At 37.7% G+C, this 22,063-nt stretch overlaps 1 protein-coding gene across 1 annotated transcript in view; it reads left to right on the top strand.

Annotated features, from left to right (window-relative positions):
• Positions 1-22,063, top strand: part of ZYG11B (zyg-11 family member B, cell cycle regulator) — a 92,716-nt gene that overhangs the window by 16,016 nt on the left and 54,637 nt on the right. The window contains exons 2-3 of the mRNA XM_006934745.5: positions 10,189-10,354; positions 21,267-22,021. Of these exons, the coding sequence (XP_006934807.1) occupies positions 10,189-10,354; positions 21,267-22,021 (921 nt within the window). The remainder of the gene's footprint in view (positions 1-10,188; positions 10,355-21,266; positions 22,022-22,063) is intronic.

Genomic DNA, 22,063 nt, shown 5'->3' on the forward strand with positions numbered 1-22,063 from the left:
TATACCTTGATTCAAAACTCAATTCTACCACATTCTAACTGGATGAATTTGGTCATATTCTTTCTGAGCTCTGGTATCATCATACACAAAATGTCTGTTATACCAGTCCTCAAGACTGTTGTAAGGGCTAAATGAGATAATGTGTGTCAAAAGTATGCTATATGATGAATGTTGGTCAGTCCTTCAGAGAACATTTGCCTGTTTAGTAGAGTGCCAGGCATTGTGGTAGGTACTGGGGTTCAGAAATACTTACTTCATGTTGTCAATTCTTCCCTCAAATTATTTTTTACTTTTGGTTGTTTTTTCCGTTTTCATTACCTCTACCCAAATCCACAGCATCATCACCTCATGTCTGAGCCATCGTAACAACCACTGGGTCCCCAAACTGTTTTTTGGAATTTGCATCAGTGCCAAACTAATAATTGTTCTGAGAGATGGTATGGTATAGTGGAAGAAGTATGTACTTCATTATCAACAGATCTGGGTTTGTGTCTTGGCCCTACTTCTTAGAAATATTGTGACACTGGACAAGTCCCTTTACTGGTTCTAATTTGAATCCCTTTTCTTTCCTTCCTTCCTTCCTTCCTTCCTTCCTTCCTTCCTTCCTTCCTTCCTTCCTTTCTTTCTTTCTCCTTAAACCAGCAAATGTCAGGGACTGTGCTGGGTGCTAGGAATATAAAGCAAACATTAAGGGGCATCTGGCTGGTACAGTCGGTAAAGTATGCAACTCTTGGTCTTGGAATTGTGACTTTGAGCCCCATGTTGGGTGTGGAGATTACTTAAAATCTTAAAAAAAGAAAAGCGTTAATAGGTTCCTTGAACTTAAAGAACATCATGGTCTGGTGGGGGAGACACACAGTGATTAATAACTGTGGTTAACATGGCATTGTAAAAGAAACCTAGAGTTGGAGTCAGATATAAGTGGCAGCTTGTTATGTAGTGATTAAAGCACAAAATTAACTTTACAGTCAGATTGCCTGAGGTCTAGTCCTGGCTTTGCCACTTCTTAGCTGTATCATCTTAAGCAGATTACTTAACCACTCAAAACCTCAGCATCCTCATCTTTGTAGAATGGAGATACTGATAGAATTTAACTTACAGAATTCTCATGGGAAGTAAATGAAATTATATATGTAAAGTGCTGACCATAGTTTAGGCATATAGCATATATTAACAAATAGCATGAGCTCAATAATTATGATTATGATACTGTTATAGCTTAGTGGGTAAAAGCTTAAAAATGTAGGCTGTGACCTCATTCTTGTGTTAGGAGTCCCAGTTGAGTAACCTGTTGGCCATGTAAATATGAGGAAGATATTTAACCTAAATCTCAGTTTCCTCATTTTTAAAATGCATCTTGTAATGGTGCTTGATTCATAGAAATTGAAAGAACTCATGTATCTAAAAGAGCTCTGAACCAGGACCTGAGACTTAGTGTTTCATGAAAAATAGCAGTGGTAATTTTTATTCTTGTTCTGCCATCTGCTGGCTGTTTTATCTTTGACATGTAAATTAATTTTTCTGAGCCTCGGTTTACTTACTTTGTTCAAAACAAAGTTGTTTTGAGATTGCCAGCATGTATAAAGTAGTTACGTTAGTGCCTGGTACCACACAGCTGTCATTCAGTACATGATAGCTGTTGTTATGGTGCAGTCTAATTTGTCAGGTGCTGAGAGTAAAATCTGCTCTGGAAATTAACAAAGACATCACAGAACTTGTGATGTTTGACTGAATTTTGAAGGACATGTGAAATTTTACCACATAGAAGTACTAATCTAAAAAAAAGACTCAGAGGTATCTAAGTGCCTGTCACAGTGCTTAAGGAACAGTGTTAAGTAGTAGGTTGCATTAAGTTACACATAGTTTAGTGTACCTGGTAGGGAGTATATTTGGTGGGAGAAGGGAACAGTGGAAAATGAGAGTTGAAAGGAAGGTTGGAGCCTGTTAGTAAAACATTTTGAATACCTTGCTGAAGTGTTTACACTTTATTCTTAAGGTCTTTGTTTTTCCAACTTCTTTTTTTTTTTTTTTTAATTATTTATTTATTTTGAGAGAGAGAGCGAGAGAGCATGAGTTGGGAAAGGGCAGAGAGAGAGAATCCCAGGCAGGCTCCACACTGTCAGCTCAGGCCCTATGTGGAGCTCTAACTCACGAACTGTGAAATCATGACCTGAGTCAAAATCAAGAGTCAGATGCTTAACTGTCGAGGCCACCTGGGCACCCCTGTTTTTCCAACTTCTAACAGCAGAGGAAACTAAATTTGCTGTGGGATAGGAAAGGGAATTTTTAGAAACTGGTGTTACAAACATTAATTTCTTGATAACTTCTGTTTTGTCTTAAAATTCATGCAGTGTTTGCCGTCTACATCATGTATTTGTTTCAGTACAAAAATATTTGAAGTCACGTATTGGTTACATAATTCCCTCTCTGCCATCCTCCCATACTCTTCATCCCCTCAAATAATCTTTGGATATGTTTAATGTTCTGTGATGTGCCAAGTTTATTCTCTAGCTTTAGTTCCCTGGCACACCTCTGCTGGGAACCCCTTGTATGTGTTCCCAGCATGAGAACTGTGGTTACAGATAATCTGGCACCTTCGAAGCTTTTTTTTAGAAGTAGAGTAATAGGATAAGAGCTGTGCATTAAAGAACTGGGTAGGGCTGGATTGAATAGATTGCATTTCAATTAATTAAAAAGAACTTTCCTGGAGTACCTGGGTGGCGCAGTCGGTTAAGCAATTAAACCTCAGACTCTTGATTTCAGCTCAGGTCATGATCTCACAGTTTTTGAGATCAAGCCCCCACATTGTCGGCTTGGAGCTGGGTTAGGAGTCAGTTTAAGATTTTCTCTCTCTCAATCCCCACCTAACACCCCTACACCTCTCCCCCGCTCACACTTACTCTCTCTCAAAATACACACACACACACACACACACACACACACACACACACACAAAGAAGGTTCTTTCTCGTCTCTCAAAAAAAAAAAAAACAACTCTCCTATTCTTTCTAGAAATTGTTTAGTCTTTGAACTGTGTGGATTGTTTTATGATCCAGATGAAATCAGGGGCACCTGGGTGGCTCAGTTAGGTAAGCATCTGACTCTTGGTTTCAGCTCAGATCATGAGTAGGTTTGAGCCTTGAGTCGCGCTCCGTGAGGAGGCTGCTTTGGATTCTGTCTCTATACCCCTCCCCCCCCCCCCCCCCCCCAAATAAATAAATTTAAAAAAACAACAACATTCAAATGAAGTCAGATTTGACCTCCTCTCTCTTCTGCTATTTTTGGTAGGAGTTTTGTTCTTACTCTGCCGGGGGTGTACCTAGTTGGTAAAGGGGGAAATCTCTGAGCAGGAATTTCCAAGAGATTCATTTTTTGGGCACTGAATTCTAGCTTCTCCTTTATCCTTTCTTTTTTAGTCTTCTGTGCTACTGTTATTTGTTTCAAAATAAAGTAGGGGGCATCTGGGTGGTTCAGTTGGTTAAGTGTCTGACTCTTGATTTTGGCTCAGGCCACGATCTCATGGTTTGTGAGCTCGAGCCCCGGATCAGGCAGAGCCTGCTTGGGATTCTTTCTCTCTCTCCCTCTCTCTCTGTCCCTCCCCTGCTTTCTCTCTCTCTCTTTCTCAAAATAAATAAATAAACTTAAAAAAAATAAAGTAGAAAGCACTGGTCTCTCAATACTTCTGTATTAGCTTAAATGACTAGGATTTGGGGAATCATGGGAGTTTAGATATTGGCTTAGATAACCTAAGTATAGTTCTAGTTCTTTCACTGCTTGATACATAACCTCTCTGTTCTTAAATGGGGGTGATTATCCTTGTTCATATCACAGGCCTACTTTTGAGTATAGGTGAGATACTGTATTCAACATTGGTATATAAAGTTGGAAAGGTAATATATTGCCATTGGATAAAGTTGTAGGCTCTGGAGCCACATTTCCTGGGTTTCAATTCTGGCTCTGTCCCTTACAAGCTCTGTGTTTCCAGACACACTGCCATTATCCTATGTTCTCTGGTTCCTGCTTTATCTCATTTAATCCTCACAACAACTTCCATGAAATAGGCATTATGATTATCCCTATTATAAGTGTGAAAACTGAAGAACAAAAGTTTGGGTAATGTGTATGATGTCACACAGTTAGCAAGTAAGAAGTTAGGATGTGCACTCTAGCTCCAAAGCCCAGGTTATTAATATTAGGCAGATACACTTCCCAATGGGAGAACAACTATCTGGAAAATTCTTTGGCTTACCAATTAACAAGATAAAGTGGAATTTCCTTGAAAAGGAAAAATTTATGGGGTCCAAACCTCCTTGTTGAGTATATTTTACCACTTGTTAAAGAATGATTATTTAATATTATAATCCTTCATATATTACTTCCTGAGTTTATTCTGCTAAATGTCTTGTAAAAAGCATGTACTCATAAAGTTTGATATCTTCCCTCTGACACACAACTTTCATTTATTTTCTCTTCTGCAAAATAAATAATTTTGAAGTTTACCAACTGAGGTGGAAATATAGCTTGTTTCATCTGGGGGATGAATTTTAAACATTTAGGAAAATGGTACAATGAAGAATAGAAAAAGCAGGAAGAATTCATAGTTAAAACTTGGGAAATAAGATAGGTAAAGTTCTATGTGGCAGCAGTTGAATTTGATGAATTATTTCCTTTGAAATTGTTCTAATGTGTCCTTACTACATCTAGCTGCAGAGGAAGCTGGGATGTGTGGTCTTTGTTACAAGTGGTTGTATGGTCTGGTAAAAATAAAAGGTTTTATTAACATAGAAACAGAGGACAGATATTACGGTTGGCAGCCAATAGTCAATGTCACACTGGGCCAGCCATTTATGGCTTTTATGAAGTCTGTTTCCTCATGTATAAAATAATATATTTGTTACCTTACTCAGCACAAAATCAAATATGTGAATGTGAAAGTACTCTGTAAACTGTAACATGTAAATATTTTAATAACAATTTTTGATTATAGAAATCTGTGCTGAATAGAAAGTCTGATTTTTTTTTCGGAGAAGAAAACTGGTAACATCCGCAAAATTAACTACCATTGACATTTCGATGTATTTTTTTTTTTCTAGTCTTGTATTTATTTACAGTTTCATAAACTTTTTTTTAAAAGTAGGTTCCATATCCAATGTGGGGCTTGAACTCACGACCCTGAGATCAAAAGTTGCATGCTCTACCAACTGAGCCAGCCGGGTGCCCCTATAAACTATTTTTTACGACAGTTTTTTTGAGATATAATCCACATATTATGCAGTTCACCCATTTAAAGTGTATCCCAATTCAGTGGTTTTTAATATATTTGTAGAGTTGTGCAGCTATAACCACAATGAATTTAGAGCATTTTCATCACCGCCCCACAAAAAAAGCCCTATAGCCATGAGCATTCACTTCCCATTTTCCTTCAACTCTTCCTCCACCCATCCCTAGCATCCAGTTATCTACTTTCTGTCTGTATAGATTTGCCTATTCTGAAAATTTTATATAAATAGAATTATACGGTGTATGTTCTTTTGTGACTGGCTTTTTTCACTTAGCATACTATTTTTTTTAAGTTCATTTATTTGTTTGTTGTAAGTAATCTCTACACCCAATGTAGGGCTCGAACTCACAACCCTGAGATGAAGAGTCACATGCTCCTCCAACTGATCCAGCCAGGTGCCCCACTTAGTGTACTATTTTCAAGGTCCATCCATGTTGTGTAATATATCAGGATTTTTTTTTTTTTTTTTTTGCTAAATAGTATTCCATTCTGTAGATATGCTATATTTTGTTTGTCCATCAGTTGATGGACATTTGGGTTGTTCCTACTTTTTAGTTATTCTGATAATTTTTCTATAAATATTCACATACAAGTTTTTCATTTCCCTTAGGTAGATACGCAGGGCTGGAATTACTAAGTTATATGGTAAAATGGTATACTTTTTTTCCTCAAAGTGTCCACATCACTTTATATTCCCACTAGCAATGTATGAGAGTTCCAGTTTTTCTATATCTTCATAAACACTCATTATTTGACTTCCTGATTATAGCCACCCTCTTGGATGTAAGGTATTTATTTCATTATGATTTTGATTTGCATTTCCCTGATCGCTAATAATGTTGAACATTTTTCATATGATTATTGGTCATTTATACTTATTTGGAGAAACATCTATTCAGACCTTTGCCTGTTTTTAATTGAGTTTTTTTTTATTATTGAGTTGTAAGAGTTATTTATATATTCTAGATACAAATCTCTTATTAGATATATGATTTGCAACTCATTTCTCCCATTCTGTGGGTTTTCTTTTCATTTTCCTGATGATGACCTTTGAAGCACAAAAGTTTCTTATTTTGATGAGATTCAAAGTGTCTGTTTTTTCTTTGGTTGTTTGTTCTTTTTGTGTTGTATCTGAGAAACCATTTATTAATCCGAAATCAGGAAGATTTATACCAGTGTTTTCGTCCAAGATGTTAATTAGCTATTACATTTAGGTCTTTGATCCATCTTAAGTTAATTTTTGTATATGATGTGAAGTTGGACTCCCATCTTTGTCCTTTTGTATGTAGATGTCCATTTGTCCCAGCACCATTTGTTTATAAGCCTGTTCTTTTGCCCATTTAATTGTCTAGGCATGCTTGTCAAAAATATTGACCATAAAAAAATATTTACCACTGGGGGACCTAGGCGGCTCAGTCGGTTGAGCATCCGACTTCGGCTTGGGTCAGGATCTCGCAGTTTGTGAGTTCGAGCCCTGCGTCGGGCTCTGTGCTGACAGCTCAGAACCTAGACCCTGTTTCCGATTCTGTGTCTCCCTCTCTCTCTGCCCCTCCCCCGTTCATGCTCTGTCTCTCTCTGTCCCAAAAATAAATAAAAACGTTGAAAAAAAAAATTAAAAAAAAAAAAAAATTAAAAAAACATTGACCATAAATATAAGAGTTTATTTCTGGATTCTCAGTTCTATTTAATTCATCTATATATCTATTCTATCTCAATTACTACACTATCTCAATTACTGTAGCTTTGTGGTAAGTTTCAAAATCGGCAAGTGTGGGTCCTCCAACTTTGTTGTTCTTTTCCAAGATTATTTCAGTTATTCTAGGTCCCTTGTATTTCTTTTCTTTTTCCTTCAAATTTTTACTTGAATGCTATTTAGTTAATGTACAGTGCAATATTGGTTTCAAGAGTAGAATTCAGTAGTTCATCACTTACATACAATACCCAGGGCTCATCATAACAAGTACCCTCCTTGATACCCATCACTCATCTAGCCCATTCCCCCATCCACGCCCCCCTCCCCCATCAACCCTCAGTTTGTTCTCTATCATTAAGAGTCCCCTCTCTTTTTTTCTCCTTCCCATATGTTCATCTGTTTTGTTTCTTAAATTCCACAGATGAGTGTAATCATATGGTATTTGTTTTTCTCCAACTGACTTATTTCATTAACATAATACACTCCACCTCAATCCACATCATTGCAAATGGTAAGATTTCATTCTTTTTGATCACTGAGTAATGTTGCATTGTGTGTATATACCACATCTTCTTTATCCATTCATCAGTCAGTGGGCATTTGGGCTCTTTCCATAGTCTGGCTAGATCCCTTGTATTTACATATGAATTTTAAGATCAGTTTGTTAATTTCTGCAAAAAGTAAGCTGGATTTTGATAGAGATTGTATTGAATCTGTAGATCAATTAATAATATTAAGTTTTCTGATCTATAAATATGGATGTCTTTCCATTTAGGTCTTTAATGTTTTAACACTTTTCTTAAATTTATTCCTATTTTATTATTTTTGATGCTATTGTAAATGGAATTTTCTTTTTATTTTTTTCATGTTTTATTTATTTTTGAGAGGGAGAATTAGCACAATTGGGGGAGAGGCGGAGAGAAAGGGAGACAGAGACTCTTGAAGGAGGCTCCAGGCTTGAGCTGTCAGCATAGAGCCCGATATGGGGCTTGAACCCATGAACTGTGAGATCATGATCTGAGCTGAAGTCGGATGCTTAACTGACTGAGCCACCCAGGCACGCCTGGAATTGTTTTCTTTTTTTTTTTTAATTTTTTAATTTTTTTAACGTTTATTTATTTTTGAGACAGAGAGAGACAGAGCATGAATGGGGGAGGGTCAGAGAGAAAGGGAGACACAGAATCAGAAGCAGGCTCCAGGCAGAAACAGGCTGTCAGCACAGAGCCTGACACGGGGCTTGAACTCACTGACCGTGAGATCATGACCTGAGCCGAAGTCGGCCGCTTAACCAACTGAGCCACCCAGGTGCCCCTGGAATTGTTTTCTTAATTTCATTTCAAATTGTTCATTATAAGCATATAGATATAATTGATATTATGTATTATAAATAAAACAGGTCTTATAGCCTACAACCTTGCTAAACTTGTTTTTTGTTTTTTTTTTTTTTAAGTTCTGATAGTTTTTGTTGTTAATTCCTTAGGACTCTCTCTTTTTTTATTTTTATTTTTTTTTAACATTTATTTATTTTTTAAGAGACAAAGCAGGGGAGGGGCAGAGAGAGAGGGAGCCACAGAATCCGAAGCAGGCTCCAGGATCTGAGCTGTCAGCACAGAGCCCGATGCGGGACTTGAACTCACGAACCACGAGATCATGACCTGAGCCGAAGTTGAACACTTAACTGACTGAGCTGCCCAGGCGCCCCTATTTTTTTTTTTATGTTTATTTAATTATTTTGAGAGAGGGAGAACGTGCCAGCTGGGGAGAGCCAGAGAGAGAGGGAGAGAGAGAATCCCAAGCAGGCTCCCCACTGTCAGCACGGAGCCCCACCCGTGCCTTGATCCCACAAGCTGTGAGACCATGACCTGCACCGAAATCAAGAGTTGGACACTCAACTGAGTCACCCAGGTGCCCTCCTTAGGATTTTCTTTATACAGGATTATGTCACCTGCAAATAGTGATGGTTTTACTTTTTCTTTCCAATCTGTATGCTTTTTATTTCTTTCTCTTGCTTAATTCTAGGACCTTCAGTACAATATTGAATAGAAGTGGTGAAGGCAGGTATCTTTGTCTTATTCCTGAGTTTAGTGGGGAAATATTCAGACTTTAAGTATGATACTGACTGGGTTTCTCATAATCTTTATCAGGTTGAGGAAGTTCTATAAACTATTTTTATATCTTACTTCTGTGTGTCATTAATTATGAGTACTTCTGTATGTCATTAATGTATCTTTGAACTGTACTTTTTAATGGCTGCCATTAAAATGTCACATGTATGGTATAATGCGTTTAAGATTTGTGCTCCTGAGTCAGTTTTTAATTTGAAGATATACCTTATCAGTGTGTGCAGAATGATGAGAAAGATGTTACTTTTCTGCACTAGTTTTCAATTAAAACTTTAAAAATGAAGACAATGCTTGACTACTTTTTAGAATAGGGGTGAAAGAATAAATGAAATAATGGATAATTCAAGTAAGATACTCAGCACAGTCACATAGAAAGCATGTAATGAATAATAGCTCCTATAATTGTATTTTAATTATATTATTGGGGATATTTAGAGTGTTTATTTCTATAATTAAAACCCTTACACTCACATCTTTGTGCTTATTTGATTAATTCTTTATTCCTCAGACTGGAATAACTGGTTTAACCTTTTCTATTTTGAGAATGCTAATACCTAAAGCAAATTCTTTTACCCACAGAAATTCATCTTGTTTACATTATCAGATTGGGATGGGGATTTTGTGGGAGATCAAGTTGGAAAATAAATGGGGCTAGATTTTGGAAGAACTGAGTCATCAGTCTAATAATCTAAGAATTTTGTCTTCTTCAGACACATGGAAGTCCATTCAAGGTGTGAGCAGGGAAGGGTCATGAATAGTAATTTAGGAAGATTAATCTGCTATACCTCTGAGGTCTTCCCTGACCATCCTTGACTGATTAGGGCACCCTGCTTGTGCTTACATACTACCCAATATGTCCTCTAATATGGTATTTAATGCACTTTATGTAAATACTTGTTAAAATGTTTCTCTTCTGCTTCTTGAAAACATGGGCCACCTGTTGTATTCCCACTGCCTAACACAATATCTAACATATGGTGGACTGAGTAAAAATACTTGTTGAACGAGTAAATGAATGTTTTGTTCTCTACTTTCCTAGAAACTAACTTGTTGGCTTTTGTATTCCTTTTATGTTTTTTCTGGGCTCCAAGGAGGAGGCATCTCCGTATTCCTTACTTGATATCTGCTTAAATTTCCTGACTACTCACCTTGAGAAGTTCTGTTCAGCAAGACAAGATGGAACATTGTGTCTGCAGGAACCTGGAGTATTCCCACAGGAGGTGGCTGATCGACTGCTTCAGACCATGGCCTTTCATGGTAAAAACTAGACAGAGGAAACCAGAATTATGCGCTGTTAATTAGCATTGGATTTTGAAATGCTGCTGTGGCCATTTAATTATTTTCTTAGAAAAGGCCAGATGAGCCTGATTCCAGGAAAAGGAATTCATTTATTTTTGCCTATCCTGCCACTTACTGTGTAATTTGGAATAAGCGTTTTTCTTTTCTAATCTGGGAAAATTGCTTTTTATCTTTCTTCTTCTTTTTCTTCTTCTTTGCTTTTCTCATGGCAAAAATAATTTAAACTTTCAAAATATCCATTTAGAAATTTGCTGGTATAAAATACCTTACATTTTTCCTTTTTTCTTTTGAGAGAGAGAGAAAACACACACACACACACACACACACACACACACACACACACACACACACACGATGAACAGGAGAGGAGCAGCAGGAGAGAGAGAATCCCAAGCAGGCTCCATGACCAGTGCAGAGCCCCACACAGGGCTCGATCCCACAACCCTGGGATCACTACCTGAGCTGAAATCAAGAGTCAGACACTCAACCGACTGAGCCACTCAGGCACCCCTACCTTACATCTTCATTTGGCAGTGGGAGAATAAATACTATTAGGGAGAAACTAACTTCTGCTGTTGACCTTTGAATTGGGAAAGTGTCGCTTAACTTAGTACTTCTGTTTTCAAAAACAAATTCTGAACATAAATTGGGAAAGTCTTCTCTCTGAAATTCTGTTTACGTATATTGAGGATTTTTGTTATTTCTGCTTAAATTCAAAGGGATAATGTCTTTATATATTTCTGGTTTATAAACTCTTACAAGTAGAAAATAAAACTTGTCCACAAGTATAAAATAGAATGAAAGTGTGGCGATAATAACAACTTTCATTTATGTATTGCCTGTTACATGCCAGACATTTTATGTTTTCCTTGAATTTTGTCAAAAACCCTCTAAAATAACCATTACTATCCCATTTATATATAAGCAGATAAAGAAACCTAGGTTCAGAGAAGTAACTTGTTAAAGGTCACAATGCATCAGCCTGGTTTAAATGTAAGTCTGTCTGATTCCAAATCTGTGCTGTTTTCACCGCCACACAGTCTTTCTACATCCCCCTTAGAGATATCCCTGCTCCTAGATGCCAGATAATGCTATACATTTTTGCTGTGGCCTTAAATGTATATATATTTATATACATAGTTTATATATACATAAAGTTTGAATCTAGATAATGCATTCCAAGGAAGGGTAGGAGAAATAAGGCTGTAATTGAGGCATTTTGGAATAATTTTGGAAAGAAGACGTCTGCACTCCTTTTTGCACTAGTTGCTCAAGTCTGTAGTCTGTTTGAATTCTTCCAGCCTGCCAAAAGGAACTAGGGTAAATTTCAAAGGTACTACATATGGTAAAGTTAAAGATCCCTTACAGAGCTACGCAAGAATTTAAGAGATTATGACAGTGCCAACATTTCTTTCTTAGTCTTAGTTTAATGATTATGCTTAACATACTCAATTCACATATATATACATATAACTAATCTTGTAAATCAAAAGCATAAATGTTGGGGCGCCTGTGTGGCTCAGTCGGTTAAGTGTCCAAATTCAGCTTAGGTCATGATCTCATGGTTTATGAGTTCAAGCCCAGCATTGGGCTCACTGCTATCAGCGCAGAGCCCTCTTTGGATCCTCTGTCCCCCTCTCTCTCTGACCCTTCCCCACACACAAATGCTCTCTCCCTCTTTCTCTCAAAAATAAAAAATGAACATTAAAAACAAAGAATGTTAACTAAAGTTTTAACTTTGCCACATTATTTTTGAAATATAACCACTGATAGCTAAGAATAGCAGCTAACAGTTATTGAATACTTATTATCACATACCAGGCACTGTAGCAAATGCTTTATATGGGTAAAATCATGGAAGTATTTTTAAGTGTAACTAAATAGTTATACTCCAAAGTAGTGTCTTAGAGAGGCTATATGCTTCATCAGTGTGTTTTCTACCTCTCCTTTGCAAGCTGCTATCAGATGAGGAAACTGAGAGTCAAAGAAATAACCTGTCCTCCCATTGTGTTACCCCAATGTGATTACCTGCCTTATTCACCAAAAAATGTTCTGAATTACTTAATCTCTTTGCAAAAATTATACCCACTTGCAGACAATCAAGGGTGGATACTATTCACCTGAAACTAATATAACATTGTATGCCAACTATACTTCAGTAGTAAAGATAAAAATTTAAAAAGTAGAAAGCTGTGGGAATGCAAGCTGGTGCAGCCACTCTGGAAAACAGTATGGAGATTCCTCAAAAAACTAAAAATAGATCTACCCTATGACCCAGCAATTGCACTACTAGATATTTTATCCAACGGATGCAGGTGTGCTGTTTTGAAAGGACACATGTACCCCAATGTTCATAGCAGCACTATCAACAATAGCCAAAGTATGGAAAGAGCCCAAATGTCCATCAATGGATGAGTAGATAAAGAAGATGTGGTATATATATACACAATGGAGTATTACTTGGCAATCAAAAAGAGTGAAATCTTGCCATTTGCAACTACGTGGATGGAACTGGAGGGTATTATGCGAAGTGAAATTAGGGAAAGACAAAAATCATATGACTTTACTCATATGAGGACTTTAAGAGACAAAACAGATGATCATAAGGGAAGGGAAACAAAAATAATATAAATACAGGGAGGGGGACAAAACAGAAGAGACTCATAAATATGGAGAACAAACTGAGGGTTACTGGAGGGGTTGTGGGAGGGGGGATGGGCTAAATGGGTAAGGGGCAGTAAGGAATCTACTCCTGAAATCATTGTTGCACTATATGCTACCTAATTTGGATGTAAATTTTTAAAAATTAAATTAAAAAATTATCCATTAAAATATTCAAGCCCTTTGGAAAAAGAAACTTAAAAAAATAATAAAAAGTAGAAATCTGCGGGAAAAAAACCTTACAGTACTTCTAGGCTGTATTATATGTTACATGACAAGTTTGAAATTCAACTTATGTATTTGTCAAATGTAGATTAAGAGATAATAATTAAAATATGAAAAATTGAAAAACAAGTGGATACTACTGATAATATGCAAAAGAACATACTACCAATTCTTGTCACAATTTATAAAATTGTTTTATCAGTTTTTCTGTGTATTTGAAAATTTTCATAATAAAGTGGAAGAAGTCCTATGAATACTTTTAGAATTTATAATATCATTTTTTCTAATAGCATAATGATTTTAGAAAATACTTAGCTTCTTTACATCAAAAATTCTTTCTTATTTACCCAATTCAAAGGAGTAATGATACTGGTAGCAGGTTTTATTAAAATAAGCCAGATACTGGGGTACCTGGGTGGTTCGGTTGGTTAAGCGTATGACTTCGGCTCAGGTCGTGATCTCGGTTCACGGTTCAAGCCCCGTGTTGGGCGCTGTGCTGACAGCTCAGAGCCTGGAGCCTGCCTCAGAGTCTGTGTCTCCCTCTCTGTCTGCCCCTCCCCTGCTCACGCTGTATTTGACTCTATCTCTCAAAAATAAATGTTAAAAAAAATTTTTTTTAAATAAAATAAGCCAGATGCTAACAAGTTTTACTTATGGGATCTTTGATTCTCTTGCCATAATCTTTGCTTATTCTGTGTCATGGTGCTAAAAACTTTCAAGGGAATGTGTGCATAAGAATTAGAAATCAGAATAAGAATTTTGTCATCTAATGGTAATATCTCTGTACCTAAACTGATACACCTTGACATGTTCAGCCTTCTGTTTGAGATTAAATTGAAAAGAATAATACCTTTTGAAACATTATGGATTTCATCCTTGAATAGTCAACTAGACTTTCTAGGTGACTGAGAGCTCATACTCCCAGAGTAGTACCCCACTTATCTGGAGCTCACATTGCTGGTCATCTTTGCTGTCTATAGTCTAAACCAGAAAGAAATAAAAAATGCTGTCAGGCGAAATCCTTGCATTTAGGCTTGTGTACTTCACTTCTTGAAAGAAGCGCTTGAGGAAGCTTCATTTAGAGCATATTCTTGAATGGGAGTACTGAGAACTGTGGTAGAGTAGGAGGATCCTAAGCCACTTTGTCCCATAGATACTCCTAAATAATACCCACATCAGTGTAGATAATCTTGAGCATATTCTTAAATATACATGGTTCTAGTTACCTTGGGTCTTTTTTTTTTTTTTTTTTTGAGAAAGATCTCTCTCTCTCTCTCTCTCTCTCTCTCTCTCTCTCTCTCTCTCTTTTAATGTTTGTTCATTTGAGAGAGAATGGGGAAGCAGCAAAGAGGGACAGAGAGAAATAGAGAATCCCAAGCAGGCTTTCAGTGCAGAGCTCGATGCGGGGCTTGATCCCATTGAACTGTGAGATCATGACCTGAGCTTAAATCAAGGGTCAGATGCTTAACTGAGTGAGCCGCCCAAGCACCCCCCTTGGTTCATAACAAACTAAGAATTGATCATCCAAAGGGGACAGGCTGCCAACTAACAACCCAAGTAGATAGTATGACAGTGAAGGAAGATTTAGCTTAAATATACTGTAGCAAGTACAGTTATTGGTCATGGAAAAAAGTAGGCGATTCTTAAATATGTTCATTTTTGAAAGAAGGGGAAGATAATCCAGAAAGATTTCCTTTGGATGTAGTAATGACATTTGGGTAATGCTTTCAGTTTGCAAAATGCTTTTTTTTTTTTTTTTTCCAACGTTTATTTATTTTTGGGACAGAGAGAGACAGAGCATGAACGGGGGAGGGGCAGAGAGAGAGGGAGACACAGAATCGGAAACAGGCTCCAGGCTCTGAGCCATCAGCCCAGAGCCTGACGCGGGGCTCGAACTCATGGACTGCGAGATCGTGACCTGGCTGAAGTCGGACACTTAACCGACTGCACCACCCAGGCACCCCTGCAAAATGCTTTTTATATGTATTGTCTTATTTAATCTTCATAGCAGTCCTTGTGAGGGAGACATAATTATTCCCATTTTATAGATAGGGAATCTTAGACTTGTGGAATAATTTGTCTAGTGTCAAAAAGCCAATAAATGTTGGAACCAGGACTTAAACACAGGACTGATTTCCAGATATCATGCTCTTTTTAAAAATTTTTGCTGTTAAAAAAAATAATAAAAAAATTTTAAAAAATTCTTTGCTGTTTTAATTCCATTACTATTAAATGTAGGACCTTAAACTTAGTTATTAGAAAACTTTACTTAGCACCCGGGTGGCTCAGTTGGTTAAGCCACCGACTTGATTTTGGCTCAAGTCATGATCTCACAGATCCTGAGTTCAAGCCCCACGTTAGGCTCTGCTGTGACAGATCCTCTGTATCCATCTCTCTGTCCCTCCTACCCCCTCCTCTCTCTAAATAATAAATAAATATTTTTTTTAAAAAAAGAAAAAAATTTACTTAATATAGATTGACCCAAAGAGACCAGGAGTAACTATTTTACAAAATGTATGTATATGATATCAAAATTTGACAGCACATTTTGTAATGCACGGTGATAGTCACTATAAGATTAAAATCAGTCTTAACTGAAGAGTCTAAAGTTTCATCTATAAAAGACAAAACTGACATTAAAAAATATGTGCAAATATATTTTGTGGTATAAATAGGAAAATATTGATCCTAACTCAGAATCTATTTCCATTTTTGCTTTGCACAAGGGTCCTCAACAGCAGATCCTTAACATATGTGTAGAGGGGGTTACTAGTGGGTTCAGAAGAGGCCCAGTAGAAGTAAAATGTATAAGAAGGAAGCTCCGGAGAAGAAGAAAATTATTAAACACCTGTTGTGTACCTGGTGTTATGTTAGGTATTGAGTGTACAATATTGAACACAGGAGGAATCTTGCTTTCATGGAGCATATTGTTCAGTAGGACTTGTTAACTTACTTAACTGTAATTAAGAAACAAACCAACATATGGAATTACAACTTGTGATCAATTCTCTGAGGGAAAAAGAACATGGTTCTCTCAGGGAGAATAAAAAAAGAAGGCATCTACTTTAGATTGGATGGTCAGAGAAAGCTTCTCCAGGGAGGCAATAACTTGGCTGAGACCTGCATGATGAGGAGGCGTCAGTAATGTAAAGATGGGGTCTCTCAGCACTGGCCAGGAATTCTTGAATATTTCCCTGATCAGCTACCCAGTGCTCCTAAAATTTGTTTAAAACTGTTTTCCAGAGTAGCTCTACCATTTTATATTCCTACCAGCAATATATGACTAATTCAGTTTCTCCAAATACTTGCCAGCATTTGCTATTATTACTGTTTTTTGTTTGAGTCACTCTGATAGTATTTGAGTCATTTCTTTAAGTATTTTTGCAGTCCTGCCTGCTTTCTCTTCTGGGACTGCAGCGACATAAATAGCTCTATTCACTTTTTTTCCCAGTATATATATGTTTTTCTGGTTATTTAGATTTAGGTAATTTCTGTTGTTTTATCTTTTAGTTCACTGATTCTGTTGTTCCTTACATTCTGTTGTTGAGCTCAACCATTATTTTTCATTTTTAAGATTTCCCTTTAGTTCTTTTTATATTTTCTGTTTGTTTGCTGAGGCAATTTTTCATTTCTTTTGAGCTTGCTTATAATTACTTATGAATTTTTATGATGGCTCCTTTAAAATCTGTCAAGGGATGTCAGGGGGCTCAGTCAGTTAAGCATCCAACTCTTGGTTTCAGCTCAGGTCATGATGTCACGGTTTGTGAGATCGAACCCCATGTTAAGATCTTCATTGACAGTGTGGAGACTGCTTGGGATTGTCTCTTTCCCTCTCTGTCTGCCTCTCCCCTGCGTGCGCTCTCTCGCTCAAATAAGTAACATTTTTTTAAAAAAAGGATTTAAAATCTGTCAAATAATTTTAACATTTCTCTTATCTCAGTGTTGACATCTATAGATAGCCTTTTTTCATTTTGAGATCTTATGATAAGTGATTCCTTGGTATAATAAGTGATTTTTGATTAACATCTAGACATTTGAAGTATTATGGGACTTTTCTGTTTTAGTTTGTGTCCCTGACACCATTCCATTGAGGAAGGTAGAGGCCTTTTTATTGCCTACCTTGTTATTGCCAGATTGGGGTATATATTCTGGTTCCCCTCTTGACTTCTGTTGACACCCAAGACATGGGGCTTCTCAGTACAGTTATGCAAGGGATGGAGTTCTGGTTCCCCACTAGGATTCTACTGATATCTTCCTAGCAGAGAGGGATGTGACTACCTCATTTCTCTTCCCATTTGACTTCCACTGACATTTTGGGGTGAGGTGGCCTCATTACTGTTGGGCATTGGTGAAAGACTTGACTCCTCATCAGGCTGTGTATGAGACTATCCCAGCAGGGAGGGGAAGGGCACCTCATTACTGCCAGATGGATGTGAAAGTCCAAGCTCCCTGGATGGTATCCACTGCCATCAGAGGGGAGAAACTGGTTCTTACCGCCCAACAAGGATGAGAGACCTGGCTCCCTACTCAGCCTTCTCTAACACCTTCCTGTGGGGAGATTGGGGCAACTAGTTACAGGTAAGGAGGGTAAAAGTCTAGGCCCGCTGCTTGGCATATGATGGTATGGGTGAGGGTGGGACCACAGTCTTTTCTGTGGTGGTTGGCTAAAGTAAAGTAGTTACTGCCTATAAGTTTTCTGTCCAGGGGTGCATGGCTGTTTCAGTCACGGGAACATATGACTCTTGATCTTGGGGTTGTGGGTTTGAGCCCCACACTGGGTATAGAGATTACTTAAAAAAATTAAATCTTTAAAATAAAATAAAAGTTTTCTGTCTTGTTAGGTTGCTTTCTTCCTGGTTCTTTAGCTAGAATGAACAGATTTGGGGGGGAGCTTTTTTTTTTTTGGTCCCTGTCTGCATTTCTGGGTTGCCAACTTCTTCAACTTTAAGAGGGATATATGGGGCAAGGAAAAAAACTTCAGGAACTTCATCATGTCATTCGTTGGGTCCCAAGGTCCCTAGCTGATCTGCTTTTCTTCTCTTTAAGCATGATCTAGCCCCAACTCACCTTCCCATCTTGTTTCTTGTCTTTCCCCACTTGCATGCTTAAATCTCTGAGCATATCTCATTCCTCTTCCCCTCTTTATTAGGGAAACGTAGCTCTACCCTTTCTTATGTTCAAGCAGTGTAGAACTACTTGCCATTTCCTAACTATTTTTGTGCTTTCACATCTCTGAGGTCTTTGGGAGGGCATTTTTTAATTGAGATAAAAGTGACATATAACATATTAGTTGAAGTGTACAACATGATTTGATATATGTATGCTAAGACTTTGTTTATGCTGTTTATTCTTTCAATACCACTCACCTTTCTGCATCCTTGAATTTTTCTTCATCTTTGAAGGACTTACTCAAAGATCACCTCTTCCATTGAATCTTTCTAGGTCTTCAGGCATAATGAGTTGCTTCCTTTTCTTTGTTTTCATGGTACTTTGTACTTAGCTCTGGTATACCATATACTTCAGTTTGTTACCATTGTTTGAGACTTCTACTCCATGGGATTTTGAATTCTTTGAGTTTAGGGACATATCCTATTTTTCTTTGTATATACATTTCATAGTGTTTGGCATATAATAATTGTTTAATAATTGTTCAATGGCTGGAAACTTACCATGAATTAATTAATTAAATTAACTCCCCTGAAATAGAATTGAGGTGGTTTAAGACTATCTCTAGAATGGCACTGCTCAAAGAAATACAATATAAGCCACAAATGTGAGTCATATATGAAATTAAAAAAAAAAATTAACATGTATTCCTTTTTGAGAACAGAGAGAGACAGAGTGAGAGTAGGGGAGGGGCAGAGAGAGAGGGAGACACAGAATCTGAAGCAGGCTCCAGGCTCTGAGCTGTCAGCACAGAGCCAATGTGGGGCTCGAACTCACAAACCGTGAGATCATGACATGAGCCAAAGTCGGACACTTAACCTACTGAGCCACCCAGGCACCCCATGAAATTTTAAATTTACAAGTGACCACATTTAAAAAGTAGAAACATGAAACTAATTCATATTTTTATTCAATCTAATATATCCAAAATAACATTTCAGCATATAGTCAGTAAGAAAATTATTAGTGAGATATTTTTCATCTTTTGTACTATATCTTCAAAATCTAGTGTGTATTTTACACTTACAGCATCCCTCAGTTTGGACTATCTGCATGTCAAGTGCTCAATAACTGTGTGTGCTAAGTAGCTACTGAATTGGACAGCACAATAATTCCACAATAATGGAATTCTTTTTTTTTTAAGTTTATTTATTTATTTTGAGAAAGAGAGAGAGTGGGAGAAGGGCAGAGAGAGAGAAAGGGAGAGAGAGAATCCCAAGCAGGTTCCATGCTACCAGCGCAGAGCTCAATGTAGGGCTCCATCTCACAAACTTGTGAGATCATGACCTGAGCTGAGATCAAGGTTAACTCTCAACTTACTGAGCCACCCAGGTGCCCCTGTAATTCTTAATATATAGTCATTTTTGTCCGCTGTGACAGGTAAAGGTTTTTCTTGAGTTTAACTCTTTAACCATAAATAAGTCTGCAAAATCCACTAGAAGGCAGTGCTCCCTTAAAAGAAAAAAACAAAAACAAAAAAACTTTCGTTCTAATTTAAGGGTGAGAGGCTGACCGCCCAAGTTCTATCTTTAGTATGAGTCTGCTGAAGTACCACTTAGAGTTTTTCCCTTGACTCCAGGCTATTTATTTACCTGGTCCCAACTATTCACTTACCCCAAACTATTCTTAGGCCACCTTATATTGGCATGGCCATTATTTCTTTCACAGTAAATGTTGTTTAATTGATTCATGATATTGTTGAGATAGATGTGGTTCCAAAGCATCATATACTTCTGGCACTATTAAGATCAGGTAGATCTCTAAGGGAGGTTTTTTGTTTTTGTTTTTGTTTTTAATTTTTTTTTCAACGTTTATTTATTTTTGGGACAGAGAGAGACAGAGCATGAACGGGGGAGGGGCAGAGAGAGAGGGAGACACAGAATCAGAAACAGGCTCCAGGCTCTGAGCCATCAGCCCAGAGCCTGACGCGGGGCTCGAACTCACGGAGCGCGAGATCGTGACCTGGCTGAAGTCGGACGCTTAACCGACTGCGCCACCCAGGCGCCCCTAATGGAGTTTAAAAAGTTGCTGTATCCACTTTGAATTCATCTGACGGAAAGGGGTTATAACCTCTAGATACTTTTAATAAAATTTCAGATCTAGCCAGTGGTTCAATGAGTTATAGACATGCATGTGGTAAATATATGTGTGTATATATATGTTTGTATGTATAATAATGTGTTATAGTGAAATTGAAGAATAAACTTATAATGTAGTAGTAACAAATTAATCCCCCAGATGGAATAGCTTAACACAAAGTTTATTTATACTTCACTTATGGTACATAAATGGTGCAAGTACATGGAGGGTTCCTCTCCATGGTTGCCCTTGGATCCAGGCTGATGGAGACTCCAGTCTCAGAAAACTATACTGTCTAGAACTTGAAGATTCCTCATTTGACATGCAGGAAAAGATAACATGGGAAATCATGCACTGACTCTCGGGTCCTTCAGCCTAAAGCCCATTGGCCAGAACTAGGCACATGGCCCCATCTAACGCTAAGGGTGGGCTGGAAAATGTAGTTCTCTCTGTGTCCAAGAAGGCAAGTAGAACCAGATATTAGTGAATATCTGTAATATCTACCACAGTCCTGATTCTGCCCCTTGCTAGCTCTCTGATCTTGGAAAGCCACTTTTCTGAGCCCCAGTTTACTCATCTACAAGTTGTAGATAATAATATTTTTATCTTGTGGAATTGTTAACATATATTAAATGAAATACTGTTACATGGATGTGCTTTGGAAATGTAAAGTATGCTGGAAATTTTAGCAATTCTTTAATCATTTTTTGAAATTAAGTGCTGCTTGTTTTTTTTCCAGGTCTACTGAATGATGGAACTGTAGGTATTTTCAGGGGCAACCAGATGCGCTTAAAGCGAGCTTGCATTCGCAAAGCCAAGATCTCTGCGGTTGCTTTCCGGAAAGCCTTCTGCCACCACAAGTTAGTGGAACTTGATGCCACAGGTGTGAATGCTGACATCACAATTACAGACATCATCAGTGGGCTTGGCAGTAACAAATGGATCCAGCAAAATCTCCAGTGCCTAGTGCTGAACTCATTAACTCTCTCCCTCGAAGATCCTTATGAGCGGTGCTTCAGCCGGCTTTCTGGCCTTCGAGCATTAAGCATCACTAACGTTCTCTTTTATAATGAAGACCTGGCTGAAGTTGCCTCGTTGCCAAGATTAGAGAGCCTGGATATTTCTAACACCTCGATCACAGACATCACAGCTTTGCTGGCCTGCAAAGACCGACTCAAGTCTCTAACCATGCACCACTTGAAATGTTTAAAAATGACAACTACCCAGATATTGGATGTTGTTCGGGAACTGAAACATCTGAATCATCTTGATATTTCAGATGATAAACAGTTTACATCAGACATAGCTCTTCGCTTACTAGAACAAAAGGACATCCTACCCAACCTTGTCTCACTAGATGTTTCTGGGAGAAAGCATGTGACAGATAAAGCTGTTGAAGCCTTTATACAACAACGGCCCAGCATGCAGTTTGTAGGTTTGCTGGCCACTGATGCAGGTTACTCTGAATTCCTCACCGGCGAAGGACATTTGAAGGTTAGACTTTAAAAATGTATTATTTTGTCAGGCTGACCAATG

Source organism: Felis catus, chromosome C1 (genome assembly GCF_018350175.1).
Source record: "Felis catus isolate Fca126 chromosome C1, F.catus_Fca126_mat1.0, whole genome shotgun sequence".
In the NCBI taxonomy this organism is placed as follows: Eukaryota; Metazoa; Chordata; class Mammalia; order Carnivora; family Felidae; genus Felis; species Felis catus.